The 21,447-nt window shown below is 38.2% G+C and overlaps 1 protein-coding gene across 1 annotated transcript in view; it reads left to right on the top strand.

The window, feature by feature from the left end:
• The first annotated feature begins 3,124 nt into the window (after positions 1–3,124).
• Positions 3,125–21,447, top strand: part of LOC132982354 (glycine receptor subunit alpha-3-like) — a 52,671-nt gene continuing 34,348 nt past the window's right edge. The window contains exon 1 of the mRNA XM_061048805.1: positions 3,125–3,399. Coding sequence (XP_060904788.1) covers positions 3,335–3,399 — 65 coding nt within the window. The 5' untranslated portion in view covers positions 3,125–3,334. The remainder of the gene's footprint in view (positions 3,400–21,447) is intronic.

The raw sequence follows: 21,447 nt of genomic DNA, 5'->3' as shown, positions 1-21,447 counted from the left end.
TTGTAATTAAGTTACAGATATCTACAATTAACATTTCCACTAGTAAGAAATGATTTGTAGATATCTTTAATTAGAATTGTTACAAGTGAAAATAACTTTGTGGCTTTGTCGGCTTGGATATTTTTACATGTCAAAAAGCAATTATTGATATCTACAATTGCTATTACCGCTAATTCTTTGATGTTAAAAGGGCTTGCCATACGAGATGCCCCTTGCTGGTCCAAGAAGGACTTAACTTTTGAAATCAAAAGTCTATGTTCACTTCTTGTATGCAGCTGGTGTATGGGGAGAGAAAGGACATAGTACTGTTTCATTATTTTTTAAATCCTGATAACAGGCTACAGTGAAAGAGCAGTTTTAGGCAAAGGGGTCATCGCAGGATAAAAAAAAAAACTCCAGGGAAAGGGGATGCCTAAAGCGTGAGGCAGTAATGGCTCGACTGTAGGAGAAGTTGACAGGCAATGTAAGAAGTTTCCCCATGCTGCAGTGTCAATCCCAGAACCTAATGTCTAATTCATACTGTGCACATTAGGAGGAGGAGGAGGAGGAGGAGGGGAAGGAGGAGGAGGAGGGGAAGGAGGAGGAGGAGGGAGTCATGACTGACTGACAGCGGTGCAGAGAGCAGGCGTCTTCAGTGAGTCTCAAACCCTCGACCCCTGTATGTGTGTGGCTGTGTTAATATCGCAGGTTAATATCGCGGCTGTATCACACCTGCCCTCACACCTGACAGGTTTGGTGCTTCATATAACACTTTGGCTCCGTGGTAACAATGATGGACTGCTTCTCAAACTCATTCTGTCTTGAGTCTGGCTGGTGAGCAGGATGTTCAGCTCCTAATATACTTCAAAAAATGCACTCTAAGAAGTATCTTGTTAACTGTGCTTACTGGCCACATCTCAAAAAGATAATAGTTCACCTCCTTGTCTTGGCAAGTGGGTTAAACTGTGTGTAATAAATATATCAATGACTGATCAAGTGATCAATAACGGACATGTTTAGCTGTGCTTTCATACTACAACTTACAGCATAAAGTTGTTCTTGTATGAAACCTTACAGTACAGTGAAGGCGAAATAAGCTTAAAGGATTAGTTGTTTTTTTTAATGGCGTTGTACGAGATAAGTGTATGTACAGTAGATAACAGCACGGTCCCTATAAGAGAAGCCAGAGTTGTTGTACAGAAGCTAAGCTTTGTACCGCCGCAGACAGGTTCATGACTTACCTTAGCCTCTTAAAAGAGTCATATATTTAAAAAAAAAAAAAACAGCTGGGCTTTTAAGTATTTTCACTGCTTCACCTTGATGTCAGGCAGCCCGTTCTTTAGAACTATGTTTCTATTCATAAAATGTCACCGTACACATGCCTTCAAGAACATACACTCGATGTGTTTATTGGGACAGCGTTTGCTTAACTTCAGCCTGCTTCTTCAAACAGGTGCTTATATATACTGTATATATATAACATGGAAGTGAGTCACTGTTTTCAAACAAATAAAATCTGCTCCTGCTGCTTACTTTTCTTGTGTCTTTCAACTGTCAAGTTTAACACCCACTGCAACTCAATTCACTGCTGTGGAAAATGTAAGCCTTAAGCCTAAAGCTTTCTGTAGTCTTCTTTATCTTACTTAATCTGACACCTGGAGTTTTTTTAAGAATTGAAATACCTTTACAGAAATGATCACTCTTGTTTGTTTGTTTCTTAACCAGATAAGCAGAGCTTTAATGTCTCTTATGTTGATGTTGGCAAACAAGTTTGTTTTTTTAAGTTTCATAAGCAGAGGCTTTGGCTGTGTCCATGTTGATGTAGATTTAGAAAAAGGCCAATGCAGTCATGTAGAACGGTGAACAGTCAGTTTTATCAGAACTACTGTTTTCAGTGGTCAGGATTTGTTTGCCCCCAGCTGACAATCAGAATCAAGTATTGACAATGGTATCAAATGTTTATCATTCAATCGCTTCCTGATCAGCATATTTGACAACCCATAGCTAGCACACCTCCAGGCTGATTTATAGGCTGCTGTTTGAAATTATCACGAGTTATTCCCTTTCACAAATCTGTAGCTAAACACACTCCCTGAGCAGCACCTCAGTTTCATGCTTTGGATTGGAATTATGTTAGATAATATCCTCAATCAATTCAAATGAGAGTTATTCAAAAATGTCAATTCATGCAACCAATATTGCAGTGGATTAATTGGATTACATGGATGGGATGTAAGCCTATTTAGAATCTATATATCCCAAGCAACTCAGCTGAGAATAGATCTGCAAACACACACATATTATTCTGGTTTATGAGCATGACTATTGTGAATATCCTGACAGCTGCCATTTTATATCTGAGACTTAAGGATTAAAGAGCTGCCTCTCAGTTTCGCCTTGAGGGGGTTTTATTTACATTATGTATCTTGATAATTCAGGTTAAAAGTTATACCCTCATCTATACCTTATGTAGCCTATAGGCTATACCTTCCAGATACACCATTAGGCTTTGAATTTGATCATGTTAATTTCAGCATCCTTTGCACTCCTCATCACTGCCTCACTGTCTTTTGAGTGTTATCTTTGTAATGAGTCACCAAACATAATGTATGCATTCTGAAAGTTAAAAAAGCTGTTCACATCCCTGCACGTTTTCAAAGGTCTGCATGTGTAGGCTACTTTATTCTAACATAAGAGTGCTCTTGAGGTGAATTTTAGGTCTCATCGTCTCCACTCTGCCCACGCCCTCTTTGGCCACATATGGCAAACTGACGTCCACAAAGGCATACTTTACAGCCGGGACTCACAACCACATGCGACTCTTAGCAATCCTGCCTAACAGAGCGGAAAGACAGAGACAGATGGAGAAATAAACAGAGAATGAGGGAAAGAAAATGTATAAGTGTATAGACTTTGGAGGGTTTATTCAGAGAGAGAGGGGAGGAAAAGTGTAATAACGCATGGGTGGGTGTCAAATTTGATCCAGCTCACTGGACTTCTAATTTAAGATGCGACTCAACTGGAAAAAATGAATATAAGACTGTAGATGGTTGGCGGAGCGGTCCGTCAGTCATGCCAATCCGGAGTGGAGGGCGGGACTCTCTGCCCCCGTTGCTGCATGAGGGCACGGAACAGCTGTCGTGGACTCACTCCGCGTTTCGCTCCTTAGAAGAAGCAGTTTGTTCAGTAAAATGCTGAGCTTAAATGTTGCTTTTCGTCCTTCTGATGGGAATTAACCTTACACGTTGAGTTTTTTTTGGAGTATGTTTGTGAGTTGCCCCCCGCCTGTTGTCTGAAGGACGAGCGCTGTTCGCGGTGCTGAAAGCTGCAGAGGTTTTCGCGCCTCTGGAGAGAGATGAGGAGGAAGAAGCTCTCTGTGGCGGGCTTTATACTCGCCTGGAAAGTTGCTCTGTTCCTCAGGTAAGCTTCATATAACAATATATAATGTCTTTTCTTACTGGTTTAACTATTTTTATCTTCTTTTACTTCTTACTGTCCTTTTATTTATCCTCTTATCTCGTATTTATGCTCTTATCTTAAATCCTCTTATGTTTTAACTTGGTCATTTCTTATCTTACTTACTTTGTCTATTTATGTTTTATATTTACTTTTTATTTTTATTAATATTACAGTTTTTTTTTTTTTTTTAATCCTTTAACCACTTGTTTCTGTTTCTTTTACTGCTCTTACCTTCTTATTGCTGTTCTCTTTTTATTTGCTTTTATCTCTTTTAGTTTCTTACATCTTTTTAAATCTTTGGTCCTCTTGGTCTCAGCTCGTGTTGTTGGGTTCTTGTTTTGCCTGATGGTTCTTATGATGGTTCTTGTGATGGTTCTTGTTTTGCCTGGGTTCTTGTGATGGTTCTTATGATGGTTCTTGTGATGGTCGGGTTATATATGTCTGTTGGGTATCGTGCACTTTGGGTTCATTTCTGTTGAATTGTATTTAATTATTTTTTGTATTTTGCATTTGTTATGTTCTTACTGTTGTTTCTGTTCTTCTGTGTTTGGTTTAGTTTGTTCTTGTTTTTGCTGTTTGTCAAAGCACTTTGTAAACCTGTGTTTTTAAAAGGTGCTATAGAAATAAAGTTATTATTATTATTATTATTATTATTATTATTGTTATAACCTGTCCTGCCTGAATGCCAATAACCCTGTGGATAGATAGATAAAGAAATTGATAGAATGGTGGACAACTAAAAAAAGTTGCTATTATTGTGTTCCACTCGAGTTAGAAATGATATTCAGTATGATACTTTACCTTTGTGAAGAAAGCTTGTTACAGATTGATTTGAAATAGCTTTTGGTTTCATCATTTCATTGAATGTAATAGACCTATAGGCTACCTGATGTAGAGAGAGCGGGGCAGTATCCTAACTCATAGGCTATTCTCACTGTTGATATTATCATAGGCTACATTATGCTCCATACAGATATAGTATGTCTGCACTTAGCAAGACAATTTCAAAATCAAATGTATATTTTCAAATGTTTGATAGAAATGTTTTTTTTTTAAATCTTGGTCAAGTTATGCATATTTTATTAAATGTTTCACTCAAAAAGGCCTATATTTTTATTATTTATTTTATTGTTTGAAATGTCAATAGCCTACCACATGTCAATCTCAATGTAGGCTATGTTCACTTCAATAGGCTGACATGTGTCCTCTAAGTCCTCCTTAAATCAAGCAGTTTGGGGTTTAATGTCAATATTGAACCTTTTTTTGACACAAAAATGTCACTGTGCTCTTTGTCTGGTTGTTTATTTGTCTGTATGGGTGTAAGACTGGTTTGCTGCAGAGAGAAATATGTGACCTTGTTTAAAAGTGTTGACAGCTGTTCTGAAGGTTAGTTGCAGAAATCGTTAAAAATGCTTTTTTTTGGACCATTTCTGCCTTTCATGGAAAGCCTATAGGACAGCTGAAGAGAGGCAGGAAGTGTTGGGAGCAGAGGGAGGTGATGACGTGCAACAAAGGGCCTATGGGCCGGATTTGAACCCACTGTTGTTTCAATGAGGACTATTACCTCAGGACAGGAAACATGCTTCCAACTGAAAATCATTACAGGAATTTTGTAGACTATCTTTAAAGAAAGGGAGAAATGAATCAACATGTCATAAAGGGAAAAGGGAGTCTGCCAGATATAAAGTTGCTTAAATCCACCTGTTGTTTAACCATTCTCAGCATACAGTTGTTGTGGGAGAATCATTTCTTAAAAATAGTTTATTTTATTTTTTACGATAAATATATTGCTTTCATAATTACATTTTAAAGTCTTCGTTTGTAATAATGATATAAGAAGCATCCAAATTCTCAGTATTTACTTTCCACAAGTATCCATGCTTGCCTTTATTTATTTTTCATGAATAATATTGTGAAAATATTCATGATGATTTGTTAAACCTTTACTTAGCTGGTCCTCAAGCAACCTTTTGTCAAATATTTTGAATCTTCCTGTGTTCTCAGATTCAAGTCCTGTTTATTTTTGCGTCTTATTCTTAGCTTTATTTGAATTTTTCTAGCATAATTAAACCTCTTTATTTGTAGATAAAGAAATTTTAGAAAGAGACAGACCTTGGCAATCCTCTACTTATTTCATGTGAAGTGAACTTGAACTACTGTCGAAAACACTTCAGAGAAAAAACTTAACTCACCATCAGTGTGAGCCCTGAGCCTGTTCTCCTGAGACAAGGTGGTCGTAGCATGGCGTTATGTGTGAGTGACAGACGCAGCGTGTTTCTAACATCCGGTCTGTTGCAGAGCCTTGTTGTGGTGGCAGTCGGACAATACTGTTGTATTATGATATGACCACCAGTGAAGATATGAAGATAAAGTGTCTCCACTTCACTGTCTGTGGTCTGTGTTAACGTCCTTTGTTTCTTCATGTTTTCTCCTCACTAACTGAAAGTGGCCGCTTACCGTGCATGTGCTGCTTGTGCAGCTTTGACCCACACGTGACCTCATCAGTAAAATGCTTTTATTTTGATATTTAAACTTTTACTTAAATAAAATTGATCAAAATATTGTTCATTGTTATTATAAATGACAATAATTTGCATTGGGATGTGTAATAAAAAGGTTGGCCATTACCAGTAACATACACCACAAAATACAAATGGAAATCACCTTCACCCTACTGTTTCACACTGGGTGTTTGCGCCCCTATCCAAATGACCTAAGGCCAGGTGGGGACTCCTGCTGTATTGGGACTAGAAGGAATAATATTGGGACCTAGAGGAATTACAACTGTGCTATACTCCATCCCACATGTTTCAAATCTTGGCTCATGACATTTTAATGGTAGCCCCAAAATCTCAAAAGGTCAAGGTCAAATGGTTTGTTGCCCTTAATAACATGATTCCCTGTTTGGACGTATCAAGTGAGTGTTTTCAGCAACAAATCCTGAAATAATAATTGTTTACTTCCATTTAAATTTGACAAACATTACTGTATTTATTTATTTCAGACTTTCTAAAAGTAAAACACACGTGCATTCCCAAAAGTTTGAGCAAGCTTTAGCATAAAAAGCAGCTGAAAAGATCAAAGCCACAGTAAATCTTCTTAGGGAGTCATGGATGGATTCAAAGACAAAATTTAACAGGCTTAAAGTCTGTCATTCCACCGGAACTGGACTGGAACTTTTTTTGCTTGTCATTTCTGTATAATTCTGGAAGTCTTTGTTTCTCCCTCTTTCTTTACATTTATGGTCCTTCTATTTCTTGATTTCTTGTCTGAATGCAGAGGGGCTTTATCTTCATATCTTCACTGGTGGTCATATCATAATACAACAGTGGCTAGACAGCAATTAAGGCCATTACAACTGTATGTGTGTGTGTGTGTGTGTGTGTATGTGTGTCATCTTGATCTCTTGTTCTATTACTTCCTCTTCTTTAGTCTTCAGACAAAACCAAAAAAGCTCACTTGAGTTTTGTTTTTAATCTGACGCCTGACCTACTTGAGGTCATTAAAAAGAGCACTCTTCAATCTCAAATTGTTGAAAAATGGCAGTAAAGGTATGCCAAATGATCATAGCCTCAAACGTTTAACAGCCTATCATGGACATTCTAAAAAATAATTAAAAAGGAGCCGTAAATTTCTGAGAAAGAACTCAATATATTATACCAGAAATAAAACTCTATCAGAAAAGCTATTGATGAAGTGTTTTTATAAAATATGAACGAGGAAGCAAATGTGTAACAACTAAACTAATGTTCTTTCATCTACTGTAATCTCAACTCTGATGATTTCTGATTTTAAAAGTATAACCAGCTTTCTAATCATCCACTTTGGAGGAGAAAATCCTGTTTGCATGAAATTGAGAGAGGTATTTTGTTTAGAAAGTTATTTTTTATTTAGTTGTTGCATAATGCAGCACATGCATTAACAGAAACAGATCTGTCGCTCTTGAATGTTTTAGTATTTGCTTCTGTCCCCTCGCCTCTCTCCATGACAAGCCTTCCTGAGCCTCTGGCCTCAATTTTAGGTCTTCCAGTCTGTGTTTTCTAATGTGCTAAATACTGCTTCAGAGTCATCACTGCCCACAGTAAAACCTTCTGGGCAAACACTAAGTACTTCCAAAGAAAAAGAGAAATGAAAACACAAAACATAAAGTGGACTTGATTCAATCCAAGATATTTCCACAGAGACAGGAAGAGATCTTATGAGTATGCATGGCTGAATAACAATGATGGTAATAATGGCCTAAACACTTCAATTAAAAATGATAAATATTGTAGAGCCAAAGTGTGTCATGTAGAATCATTTTAGTTGTTGGCTAAGTAAACCGTCAAAACAATTAAATGAATTAGCTTCCTCTCAACTCTGCTGTTATCAAAGTTGAGCGAGTCATCTAACTGGACTCCTCTGTTCTCGCTTTGAATAATAGATAAGCTTCTCAGTTGTTGTCTTGTTTTGTCTTCATCCACCTTTAAAATGTCCTCCATCATTTTCACACTTTTCTCACTATGGACAAGTTTATTTATTTCAAATGAATATCCCAAAAGAAAAAAGAAAAACATGGGAAATGTACAAGCATGTTTGTGGGTGAGGTAGAAACCTGTAAATGTGCATGAAAACCAAACCCACATGACATTTTAAAGAAAATACAAAACATACAGAATCACATTCAGCCTAAATATCAGAGTGCAAAAACTGCAAAATTTAAGTTAAAATATTAAAAAAGAAGCAAGAGTAATTGCAATTCTGTAAAGAACAAATCCCCAATTGTTTTAAATGGTTTATACATGTGGCACCAAGATAAATGTTTTGACAATATAGGGCATTTTTAATTCACTTATTTATGGACAACATATGTCAACAACACCCCTTTCTTTCGAAAAGACAAAACATGATCCACACTTTACAAAGTCCTCATGCTGCAGATTCTTTTATCTTATTATTAGCGGAGCGGGATCACTGCATCACATACATAAGAGCAACAGACCTGCCCGAGTAGGCTTTAATCCCTCAGTGCATGAGGTCTGTATTTATCTCATGTTGCTCTTAGCTGGACAAATTCGATAATCCAGTTAAAGATGATGTATAGCATAAACAGAGAGTGAGATAAATGAGGTATACGTTCACTAGTATCAAGTCAAACATGCTAAACATGCAAACATATGACATCAACTGGCATAATCTCTTAGAGAAAAGCAGAAAATGAAACTGCAAATAGCAGTTGAAAAGCAGACACATTTTTTATGCAAACTAGCAACAGCTTCATCCAGTTTAACCTTAAATTACATAATTTTCCTACTTTCCCTCATACATGGCATTTATACAGGGTAGATTAAGCCTTATATTAAAATGATATTGTTTAAAGGTCCCATATTAAGTTCTTTCTGGTTTTATATGATCTTTAGTGTGTTTTCCATGTGTCCTGTGCATGTTTAGGCACATCTATGTGAAAAAATTCAAAGTCTGCAGAAACGCAGCTTCTCCTACGTCCTCCTGTTAGCTGTAGCATTAGCTGCATGTAACGCTCGGTTCTAGCCCCCCTCGATAAAAATTTGTCAGTGTGACGTCTTGTCAGTGTGAGATCACTGATCTAAGCCCATTGGCTCGTTGTGGCAAGCCCAGCAGCTCATGTTGCACGCCTGTTAACTTCTGTAACACGCCCACCATATGCCGTAGCCTGCGGTAGCACAGTAGTGCTAAGGTGCTAATGTTTATGCTCCCCTCGGACGGAGCCAGTGGCTGCATTCCCAATATGGTAAAAGAGGCGGGACATTTCTGAGAACCGTGCTGAGTGACTGACCAATTATGGCAGAGCCGACAGGCCGACCAATCAGATCAGACTTGGCCCACGTGGGGACTCTGAACGTGGGCACTTCAGAGCCTTAGAGAGAGAGTCAGAAGAGAGACGGTGCATGGAGCGACAGTTCATGAAAACAGACACTTTTTAAGAACTTTAACTATTGTGAACATACTTTAGTAGGTACATAGATTAAATATATGAACCCCAAAAAGGGCATAATATGGGCTCTTTAAACTTTGTTAAAAAAAACATACTCGAAAAGCATCTTGATATTTTTCCCAATTTTGTTTTGAGAGTCTGATGAAGAATCTATTTCAGTCTGAATGCAAACATTTTCATAACAGTTAGAAACCCAGGATCAAAAACTCTTTATTCACCATGTTAAATGTGTTTGAATATGGTAGAGCTTGTTGTTATTGTTATATCTCCCTGGCTCAGTGTTCAGCAACAATAGTCCCATGCTCACTCCAGAACTAACCTAATATTTCATTTTGAATAGTTGTTGATTATTGAGTTACAAATGACTTAGCTGTCCTTATCAAAATTAGCAGTTAGCATACATATGCAATGTTAGCCCCCATTAGTTATAAATGCTATGAAACCAGTGTTTAATGGTGGCTGTGTGGTGGTAGCTATTGCTTTGCTTTAAAAAATAATAATAAACCCAGTCTGCCAACATACAAGCCATTAAAAAAGACATAGCTGTTGTGTCACTTTTCTTTATTTTATCATTTACTAATTATTATGTTGAATTAATATATGTTTCATATTACATCTCCTTGTATCACCACACCAAACAGCTGCTGCATCTCTAGCTGTTTTGAGGGAGTTTCTCTGATGAAGTTGTTCTGCTTATGGAAAAAAAACTGAGACTTTGAATGCACCTCTTTTCTTTTCCGAGGACCACAAGAATTGGCCGCCAAGGTTTTCTTGGAAAGTGGGCCGCTAGTAAGATGTTCTGGCTTCCCTATTTGAAACAAGGCCAGTGAAACTATGTTTGTGTTTACAGCAGCAGAATCCTTCATCAGTTTGTGAAATTTCAGAAATGTTGAAGTGATTGGACAACAGGGAACATCTCTGTTCCCCACATTTCCTACTGTCCTTTCCAATAAAGGAAATATTCAAAATAACAGGCTTCACCTATGAAAAGAAACCTAATTTAATGCTCATAAATAATGACCGTTTCATCATCATTTCTGATGATAATATTTATAAAAGAATGATCAGTCTATTGTTACAGCTAATACTACTTTACCATTATTACTGACATTATGGCTATAAATCTATTTTATTCATTGTTGTCAAACAGTTTAATAAACTAAGTTTCTGATTCATTTGGTCCACCTAATTACCTCTTACGCAAAGTCGTAAGGCCACATGAGAGATGGATTCACAATGAGACAAAATCCTTGAGGAATTTGCAGGAAAAGTCCCAGCTGTGTTTACTGTCCTGTCTCATCTTGACTCAAGCTGGCCGATCGTATCACTGTTGACTGAGTTATTCTGTCACTCGCAAGTTAAATGCATGTTTTTTTGGCAGGGTTAGTATGATGGCTGTCTTGAAGAAAATGAAAACACTCCTGTGAAAGTGATTTTTGTATTATTTAGAAATGACATTTTCAAGCTTGTTAGCACATGTTCATGGGACAGGACAGCAATGTTTGAAGGCCCAGCAGATTTCAGTCTCAGCGGGATTCTTTGATGGCTGAATCGTTGTTTAGGAGATCAAAGCCAACATAAAAAGGTGTCTATCTGGAGTGTGGCCCCACACATGATGTAGCCATTTGATGTTCCTGATTGCTTGCTACGTATCTTTTTTGTTGTTGTTGAAGTTGAGGTCTCACCTCAGTCTCTCTCTTGATGCTTCTGCTTTGCTCCTTTGAGGCGATCTTTAAGTCTCAGCCTGACCTGACCCGACAGGGCCCTGACCCCTTCATTCATCCAAGCTTTCATGTTTGAGAATTTATACATTGTCTTTGGGATTGGTACGTCCTCAATACATTTGCTGTTGTTTGATGTTTTTTCTTATAGATTATCTCAAGGGCATCTCTGGACCATTGCTAGAATGCGCTCTCAATATGGTTCTGTGGATTTGCTGAAGCTGTCCACATTTTAACTGCTTTTTGTGATGGTTTAAGCAGCTGGGAGCAAGTTGGCAGAAAAAGCCGGGAAATGTGGGCAAGGCAGAGCTTTGTTTAGCTGCCAGAAATGTTGATGCATTCACAGTCTGGGTTATTCCTTTATCTAGTGGGGGAATGGAGGCTAGTGGGATTCACAAGAAAATATACACAATGTACACGATCTCATACCACTGCATTTGAACGTGTTAAAAATGAGATGAAAATGCTTTTGATAGCAGTCATTACTAATGCATTGTGTGGTGTTGGCATGACGTGCATCTCATCCAAAAAAGATAGCGACAACTCAGATCCCAAGCTTCAGACTTCAAACAAGTGGTTGACATCAAGGTGGTTAAGTCCTGTTACACACAACTTGTGGTTGGAAATGTACGGCTCCGTGTACCCTCGTCCGTCAACACCCAAAGGCTGCGTTCTCTGTGCACAACTCGGAGAGTACTGCCAGACAGCTGGAGGGCCGAGACAAAGGAATTCCTGCAGTAATTTTACAGATTAACCATTTAAAACACCTCAAACAAACACATATACGGTCATTTTTCTGAACCATCAAAACAGAGATTTTTTTTCTGAAAATCAACAGGATATTTTAATGTTGTCTGGTGTCTAACTTCCTGTACCGCTCCTTCTTTTCTGTGGTAAATTGATTCGTCTTGCTCTGGCATTCGGCAAAAATAGAAACCTTGCATATCTGCCACGGAGGGCTCCGGACTGCCAAAGCTGAGACGCAGCGCAGTGGAGCCAGTGGAAGCACACACATTGAATAAAGTAAAAACCTTTCAGCTCCGCTGCCGTAACAGAGCAGAGATGGACAGAACATGCATCTGGTGGAATTTAGGCTTTAGTTTGTAATGTTTTAAATAAACCTCCATGAAACACAACTGATGCAAGAGATAATACTTTACATAGACAGCATGTCTGTGCTATCTCCAGGTGGTGAATTTGATTTATCTTATCTCTGCTCGACTCTTGAAACCTCAACAATAAGGATGTGGTATAGCTTCCTAGTTCTAACAAGATTCAATGTCATATTCGGGTGGATATGATTGTCCTGAGGGATTTGTCAGTAAAAATGGAATCCTCCTTTCAAGAGATTGTTTTGATTGGGGGCAAAGCCAGACTGAAGATTGAAGTGTAACAAGTTGACAGTTTTGTGTGACATCAGGAAAATGTTCCAGATGGAATCAATCAAAATATCAAATGTGAATTAAATTGTACAAGAGATAGTTTACTGAATGCTACAATTGCATTAATGACCTCTATATAAAAAAAACTACACTGTACCCATTAGGTCAGAAAAATGTTTGTGTGTGGGAGAGTAAGGGTGGGACAAAATATCCATATGAATATGTATTGCCTGGCCTAGTGATACAATTATAGAATCAGTGGTGCAAAATATGGACAATAATCCTGCACTTTATCTTTGACAAATAATTTTCTGTTCTCCATTAATTAGATATTTAGATGTTTCATTGTTGTCTTGCAATATTTAAATTATTGTAGAATCGCTGTATTGTGATACTGTTAAAGTGGACCACGGATCATACTGCACTGTATCGTATCGTGAGTGACTCTGTGATTGTGTGTGTCTGTCACTGCTTGTGTTTTAACAGTGCATGACAAATATGAGCATGAGAACACTTGTTACAGCTGAAGGAAACATGTAGCTGAAAAGCACAGTTTAGTGGTGTTTTGACCGTGTGTGTGTGTGTGTGTGTGTGTGTGTGTGTGTGTGTGTGTGTGTGTGTGTGTGTGTGTGTGGTAGTCTCCACACTAAGTGAACATTTGACTAAAGGCGGTAGTCGACCCCCGTTCCTGTCACTATGCGGAGTTGTCCTTGGCTTTAATGCCAAAATTACCCCAGGGGTAGCTGGGAAATGTAGTGCTTCTAAAATGCATTAATCCAGCATAAGTCTGAATGAGCACTACAGCTGTAAAGAGAAATTAGAAAACACAAATTAAAAAATAATAAAAAATAAAAAATAAAAAAAGACAAGAAAGGACGTAAGGCCAGCGGTGCTTTCTCTCATAGTGTCTAAACCCTTCAAATAGCAGCAAGGTCTCAACTTGTCCAATTTGTTTGCAGTCAGCGACATAATTAATTGTATAACAGTACTAATCTGTGAAATCACATGGACATTCTTTAGATATTTTTACATGTTATTTAATGCTGTCTTTGGTAACAGAAGTAACGCAGTGATCAAATAATACATTATACACAGCAATAAATAAAGATGAACAAAACCTCATTACTGATACAGTAATGATTAAAGTTGTAAAGAAAAGGATTTTCAGCATTATAATTAATTAGCCTATTATTATTAATAAAACAAGACATTGGCCTGAATGATCAAGGCTACAGACTAATGAACACAATGATAGCCCAGTGTTCCTAGTTTTGCTGCTTGTTGGGAAAATGCTATCATAGTCTGAATTGGTAGCAGAGGCTACATTAAGTTTTATGTGTTTGACATTTTAGCTTCACCTTTTTTTCGGTCTTGCTGGATGGGGGGGGGGGGGGGGTCCTTCCTCTTGAATAACTCGCCGGTCATTCTCAATGTACCTGAAATGGCTCCATACTGCCGTCTTCACTCGTTTCTTTGATGGACACAATGCTTCGCTGCTGTGTTGCTACACTAAATGTTGCTAATTTAACATAGCAAGCTAATGCACCACATGTGTCCCTTTGTTTCATTTAATGCAGGCTGTGTCAAACTTAATGTACTGGCCCATTTCTTAAGCATGAGAAGAGACACTGGTGTAGCCTTAACGATTAAGTAAACATGAAATTTTAAACATTTGTTAATAGTGTAACCATAGTTTCATCCATAGTTCCAATGTCACTACATTCTGTATCTATATATATCTATGTCTTGTTCTTGCTAAACTAAGTCTTCATGTTTGCATGTTTGAAACCCCACAAATATCCTACAACCGTGGCATATTGTGCAGTAATACATTATGCAGGTTTTGCCTGGGAGAATGACCTGTGTTTAAGGTAAAAGGGAAAGAGTCTGCAGTGGATGATCCCACATTTCAAATCTTGACAGCAGAGGTTTGAGGGTTGGGTTATATCAGAGCACCAGCTGATGACTAAGCACTGCGTTGTCACTCACACAGAGGAACTTAAATGTTGATTCACTGGTGTGTGCCCTAATTAATTAAGACATGTTTTGGCGAGGAGAATACAGACATCCATTCATTATTAACACCCACTTCGGTTGTTGTTTGGCCGAGATTGAAACAAAAAAAGACACTATCCAGGCATAGAGGAGGTTGTTCCTGTGAGGGCTTGGTACAGAGGAACACTTTCACATCTGAAAGGCTGGAGATTGATTTTTGGTGTTTAAAGAACCTGCTTTTGTCTAAAGTAGCAATGCAATACTGAATAATTTGCCAACATGCAATTAGAAGCAGCAGGAACAGCAGGCTATCAGTGAGACTGACACTGATGAGTGTGAGTCAAAAGTTACAGTGGGAGAATGGCATCCCGTAGCGTGGCACAGTTTGACAGTAGCATATTTTCATCTCTAAAATGGAGATGAAGTTATATGTGGCTGTGTCAGGGTAAACTGGCATATCGACCGGAGCGATGTGTAACCACACTTAGCACAGGCATGAGCATGTTAACCTGTAAGGACGACTGAAGGCTGGTGTTGCTAACATTAGCAATGCTCAGCAAACCTATCATCATTTACAGACAGCCAAATTCAACCTACAATGCACTGCTTTTTGGTGCACTTCTCTTGTTTGGTCCAGAATCAGTTGTCACCTAAGGCAAACCAAACTGTGCACTTGTAAGTGAACCGAGACCCCTGTTTTTATGCGGACCAGAGTTTGGTTCTTTGGTCTGCACCAGAGTTCGTTTCAAACGGACCAAACAAACGCCTTAGGTGTGAATGCATTTTAAGGTGCCAACAGAATTTAAGAAAAACATACATACAGGAAGCTTTTTCAGGATAGAATATTTAATAAGTTCTGGTCAAGTTTGATAGTTTAGACCACTGCTGGTATTTTTTAAAAGTCACTGTTATGAGCACCAAAGTAAATTCTCTCTTTTCGTTGTGGCAGATATTTCAGAGAAAAATATCAAATCCAATTCCAATTTGGTAGAACTTCCCCTCTGATGTAGCATTTCCATGACACTTCTTTGTAATACTGAATGTTTTGACGTTAGAATAAGCTGCCCTGTACAGACGTTAGCATGTGCATGGTCATCAGTGCAGCGCGTCACAGTGACTCTCATGGGTCTGGTGTCTGTTTTTTCCTCCTGGAGCAACAGAGGCTCTTCTTTTGTGTGTGAGCTTTTTTTGTCATCCTTTTGAAATCACAAGACTTTTTCTGTTTGATTTCCATTTTGTGGAGCTCAGAACTCACATCACTATCCGCATCAGTGACCATCGGCTGTCCTTCATTTCTTTTTGTTTAAAACACCATAGCTCAGGCCTCCAGACAAAGTAATCTCTTTTTCTACTTTCTTTAAAAAAAAAAAAAAAAGATCTTCTCCAAAGTTTTCACCAGCATTGTCACTGAAATTGTTGGCTTCAGGGCTTTTCAATTACTTTCAACATCGTACTTTATGCCTTCAATACAGGAAGGCTTTGAAAAGTAAATTATTATTCTCACATCTTGCAGTGCAACTTGTTTTAAAAAAAAGCTGCTGTGAAACCATGGAGGGACTAATGGGTCTAACATCAATAGTCGTTAAAGTCATTAAAGTAGAAACACTATGAAAACGTATCCTGAAAGGTAAAAATACACGTGTAGATATATGGCTACACGTGACTCCATGTCCAAACAATCCTCATCCACATCCTGGGATCATACACTACAATAATGGATTCTTCAACATTATACTTTCCTGCATGCTTGTTGCCGTGAGAGATATGGTGTTACATAATGGTTAAGCTAAACCAAGGTCTCCCAGGCATACTCGGTACGACCAGATGCAAAAGGCCTATTCTATCTGTCTCTTCATGTTGACTTCATGAGGATGTTTCCTTGCATAATCTGAGAGCTAGTTATAAATAATTCTGTCAGCACTTTGGCTGAAACTCTCCCAGACAGGACTCTGCTTTTTAGCATCTTAGTTGTAGAGAGCAGGTGATATGTTTTTTATATGTTCAGATGAATGCTGATGTAGAATCCTCTGGGATTTGAGTCTGATATCTTGTTTTCTGCATCGCTGCAATCTTTGTAGAAATTATTTCTGCTGTTTCCTGGAATCAGCTTTCTAATACAAATGGAAAATGTCTTAACCCAAATGTCAATATAGTATCAGTAAACCGTAAACAGTAAACTTGTGATAAATGATGTAGAAGCCAGTAATATTCATACTGTATGTTCATGCACAGCATCAGTTCTGTTGATAAAAACAGCTCAGTGACATTGTCGTTTCTGTATCTTTTGTTTTCTGATGCAGTAGACTCCGACACTGTAATGGTTTCCACTTATTCTCTACTTGATTCTACCTGTTGAATGTTTCCGATAGATGCTTGATGTTTTTCGAGGTAGTTTTGAAACTTGGTTACCTTGAATGTTTGAGTCCAGTCTGTCTGTGAGAAAATGTGATTGCTGTAATATTTGTTGTCCCTACCATACCTTGTTTTCAAACTTTGTGTTGCAGTTTTTTTTTGGACAGTGGTCTGTATAACAAAGCAGGATTTACTTAACAGAGCTCAGAGTTTTCTTTACTTTGAGGGTTGTTCACAGTGTTGCCAGCTCTTTGTGTAACCAGACAAAACCAGTCCAATGGCCCGTCAAAGCAAGCCCAAAAACCAGCCCAATGCCAGAATTCCAAATAAGCCCCTAAAACCTCTGCAACACTTTATGTATTGCCTTTCAAGTAAAAAAGTAATTCAATTATTGTCAAATGAATTGCAATAATGTATTGAATGCTCCGTATACCAGCACAGAAAGTAATGTTCTGTACTTAGTTGTTTGATCTAGTTCAAACACTCGATGTGTTGAGCAATTCACTTAAGCTGTTGGTCTGTTTGATTCTTTCACCTTTCTTTTCTTCCTCCCTGCTAGACAACATAAATTATTTGTTATTTAATTACTATGCATTTAATTAATTGATTTAAACGGAAAACCCTTATAATGTTGCTTCACTGTAATTTTAAACCTTTACTAAAAATCAATAAAGGTGTAGGAAGGTTGTTGTGGTTGCCTTAGCTTCTTCCTTCTCTAGTTTTGATGGGAGTCAGATTCAGGATGGGCACTGGCGGCAGGTGGGACTGCGTCGTCTGTGTGTGTGACGGTATGGTGGGATTGTGTGTGTGTAAGTATCTTAGTTTTATTACAAACAGCTTAACAAAGCTGTGCAGGAGTGAAAGTAAACGACGCAGATTCAGATCGAATGTAACATACTGAGATCCAAACACTGTGTTTTGTAAAATCATCTTTCTCTGGTGGACGGACCAGTGTTAAGTATCAAATACTCTCTGCACTATAGTATTAAACAGGCTTGTATGAGGAGATAAAAGGGGATCATAGTGTTTGGGTATGCTCGATCCCTTTTCATACTGTGATATAAAACTGTTACAGCAAAAAGCCATAATATTCTCAGGCCGTATTGCCCACCACCACTCTGAGTTTTTGTAAAATATGACAATCGTTCGACGGCAGACTTGTTTATCTGTATAATTGGTCATGTGTTGTTATCACAGCTCCTTTATATGATCAGGCATATGGAAACTATATGCTTACTTTGATAACCAGCTTCGTGTGACCACTTAGCATGATCTCCTATGAAAGGGGAGAAGTGAAGCCAGATTACCAAATCGCAGCTTGCCACTGCTCTATATAGATAGATAGATAAATAGATAGATAGATAGATAGATACTTTATTGATCCCGAGGGAAATTCAAAGCATCCAGTAGCAGGTTACAAAGACGTACATGACATGAAACCCCCCCCCCCATACATATGTATTAACCCGAAAAAAGATTTAAAGAATACCTCTAGACGAATCAAAACTTAAACTGTGCAATTAAAAATAGATTTATACAAGAAATGTACATAACCCGTGCAGGGATAAAAATATATGTGCAATTTAAACAAGAACCTATAAACAGTTGAGGAAAAAAAATCTGTAATTAGACCTGAAGGATATCCAAAGTGTCATGGGATAACTTTTGTTGTGAGAGTGAAAGTGTAGCTTGTGAATTCAATGCTGTTCAATTTACAACACGGTGCACACAGATGATCAGATTGTGTGACATTTAGTGTGACACATACTGAGGAAGTTATACAAAAGCAGCAGAACTGCCTTTACTAGTAACTATAGCAGCAGAGGAGCCAAACATGAAATGAAAGATATACATTGAATATATTCAGTTTGCCCCTTTGAATCCCATCTTTGTGAGAGAAGTGGCAGTTCCTGAACTCGTACAAAGCTCATCCATTATTGATAAGGATTGGACGTTATTTTGTGTCTCTCTACATTGTATCCTGTTGTTCTCTCATGCTTTAAAGCAGAAGAGCCTAGGGGACAGAGCTGACAGAAAGAAACAAAGAGAGGAGATTTTGCTGGAGAGGAGAGGAAGAGACCAGAAGAAAAGATCGGAGAAGAAGCGCTACAGCGACCTAAGCAGCTTAGCAGCTGATTTAAGATGCTCTGAGCTGACAAGTCTGTGTGAGTGTGACCGCTAACCATAACTTCCAAAGAAAGAAACTGTTCAAGGAAGGGTGGGGAAACATTGTGCTAAGGCTGACTTATTAATTAAGACTAAGATATATAGTTTGAAGGTGGTGTAATTGAACGTTAGCTATGGTATAAACAACACAGGTAAGAACCTAGCCAGCAATAATTGTAAAGTTTGGGCTTAATTGTCATAAATTGCATTAAGCCTGTTCTTACTCAGTTCATTAAATACAGCTGCATTGTCAATGGCCCAGCTCTTCAGATTATGAGGTTTAAGGTCCCAATATAGAATTATTTCTGGTTGCTCTCCTTAAGCATCTTGTTATGATATAGTTGAATTTAGTTAAAATAGTATGAGGAGTGTGAAAGTCTGCTTGTGTAGTTGTTGAGTGCGATGGATGGGTCAAACAAAGGCAAGAATTTCAGCAAGGACATCAGGGTTTGATTCCTGTGTATTTAAGAAAGATCTCTAAACATAACAAAGTAGTAGTGCATAGTAGTGTTGCGTTAATGCTATAAAGCTGTGACTGTTCCTAACTGTCAACCCAGTGTTTCAAATTGTTTCCCATCTAAAACTCAGATATTGTTAAATAAATGTGTCTCGAACCAGCAACCAGTGCCACTGAGTTAAACCAGCACGGTGGTTTTCTTATCGCTTAACCTGATCCAGACGTTCTACCTACAATTTGCCTCTTTACGACAGACAGCAATGTTTGAGGTTAGCTTTAAACCTGCTATGATCTGATGTTGTTGACATCTATGGAAAAAGTTTGATGTCCTTTCTGGTCTTGTCCTGTCGATGTGAAAGTAGTAATCTGATCAAAAAATCATTCAGTTGTCTTTTAAATGTCCAATGTTTAAAACTATGACGGGTGAAAATAAAATGAGTAAAAAGAGTGATAAATTGATTCAAAGTGATTTGATCAATTTGATAAAACGGTTGTGATTAAATGTAATAGAGCCATTTTTAATCATTTGCAGTTACCTCAAGGGTGGAAGTAACAAAAACGTTTTAAGGATGAGAAATTGATGCTAGAGGTTATGACTATTTACAGTGTACAAAAATGGACGTCTAATCAAATCTGTGCAGTTTTCAGAGTTTAGAGGCTCCACAAGCTCAACTGTTGAAGCTGACCTGCAGACCATGCAGCTAGTCATGCCTCCTTCTCAACAGTGACAGACCACAGCATCCGACGATATAAGAGATAAACACATAGCATTGAAACATGGCAAAGTGAATAAACAGAGCAGGTGTTTTTTATTGTATGAAAAACAGGAAATAATTTAAACAGCTCCAAAATTGTACTTTTATTGGTTTTCAATATCTATCCCATAAATGTTCATCATTCACGGATTATAAAATGTGCCCACACTTTAGGAAACATGGGAACGGATTTGCAAACGACTTTTTTTCCCTACCGAGCCTTCAGAGGCTCAGAACCAGCTAAAACCTCCTCACGAGAGGTTTAAACTCTTTATGTTTTACAGAGAGGGATTTTCTCGTGCAGATATTCTTGAGGTTATAGAAAATGTGACTCAAAAGTATAAATTTGCCTTCTGGGTCACAGCTTCAGACCCGGAGAAATCTTTGCTGCTTGGTAGCATTGTCCAAACACCCATGAGCTGCAGGCTTGTGTCACTGTGACTTCTATGTGTGGGTCAAGCAGTCTGCTACTACATGTGTACAGCCTCATTCACACAACGAGGAATGACTGCTTCACACTGCTAATGCAGTAGACTCAACATCAATGTCCACAGAGGCTTATGCAGCACCTGCATCCACAGACAGGAAGAAACGCTGTTAGGCTATTGTCTCAGAGAGAGAAACACGCAGAGACACACATACACTTACACAATGTTGAGCATGATTCAAACACTCCTAGCAGACACATGGACGTACATGGGCAAACTCACACAGACAGTAGACAGAGACTTTGTTGGTGACGCAGCACCCAGGAAGCAGATCTGCACTCAGCTCCCAGCAGCAAGTTTCTGTTTGTCAGCATCCCCTCGTGCTGAGGGCTGCTTTAGGGATTGTATCACTCCAGAGCTAGACTGTGCAAAAGTCTGGCACGACAATAGGAACAGATTTGTGTACGTTTATATTTGAGGTCATGGTTTCCTGAGATGATGAGCTTACTTTCTTGACTCTGGGTCAGAGTCCAGAGATCTGAGGAAAATAGCTTTTCCATTTAGAAAATCTAATGAATCTAAAATTTATAACAATATATTTCACATCTCTGATGTTAGAAAATGTATCTGCCTTCAACAAAGCTCCTTTCACACATGACCTCAGGTATTTTGCAAACTTTAAAGTAGATATTGAAACATTGAGCTCACAGTTATATTTTCAAGAGTGCAGTTCATGTTTGAAGAGGGCTAGGGCTGACATTTACATGGCTGTGAACTGTGGTCTTTAAATCCCACCTGGA

This window comes from Labrus mixtus, chromosome 2 (genome assembly GCF_963584025.1).
Source record: "Labrus mixtus chromosome 2, fLabMix1.1, whole genome shotgun sequence".
In the NCBI taxonomy this organism is placed as follows: domain Eukaryota; kingdom Metazoa; phylum Chordata; class Actinopteri; order Labriformes; family Labridae; genus Labrus; species Labrus mixtus.
This window is presented reverse-complemented; position numbering and strand designations above follow the sequence as displayed.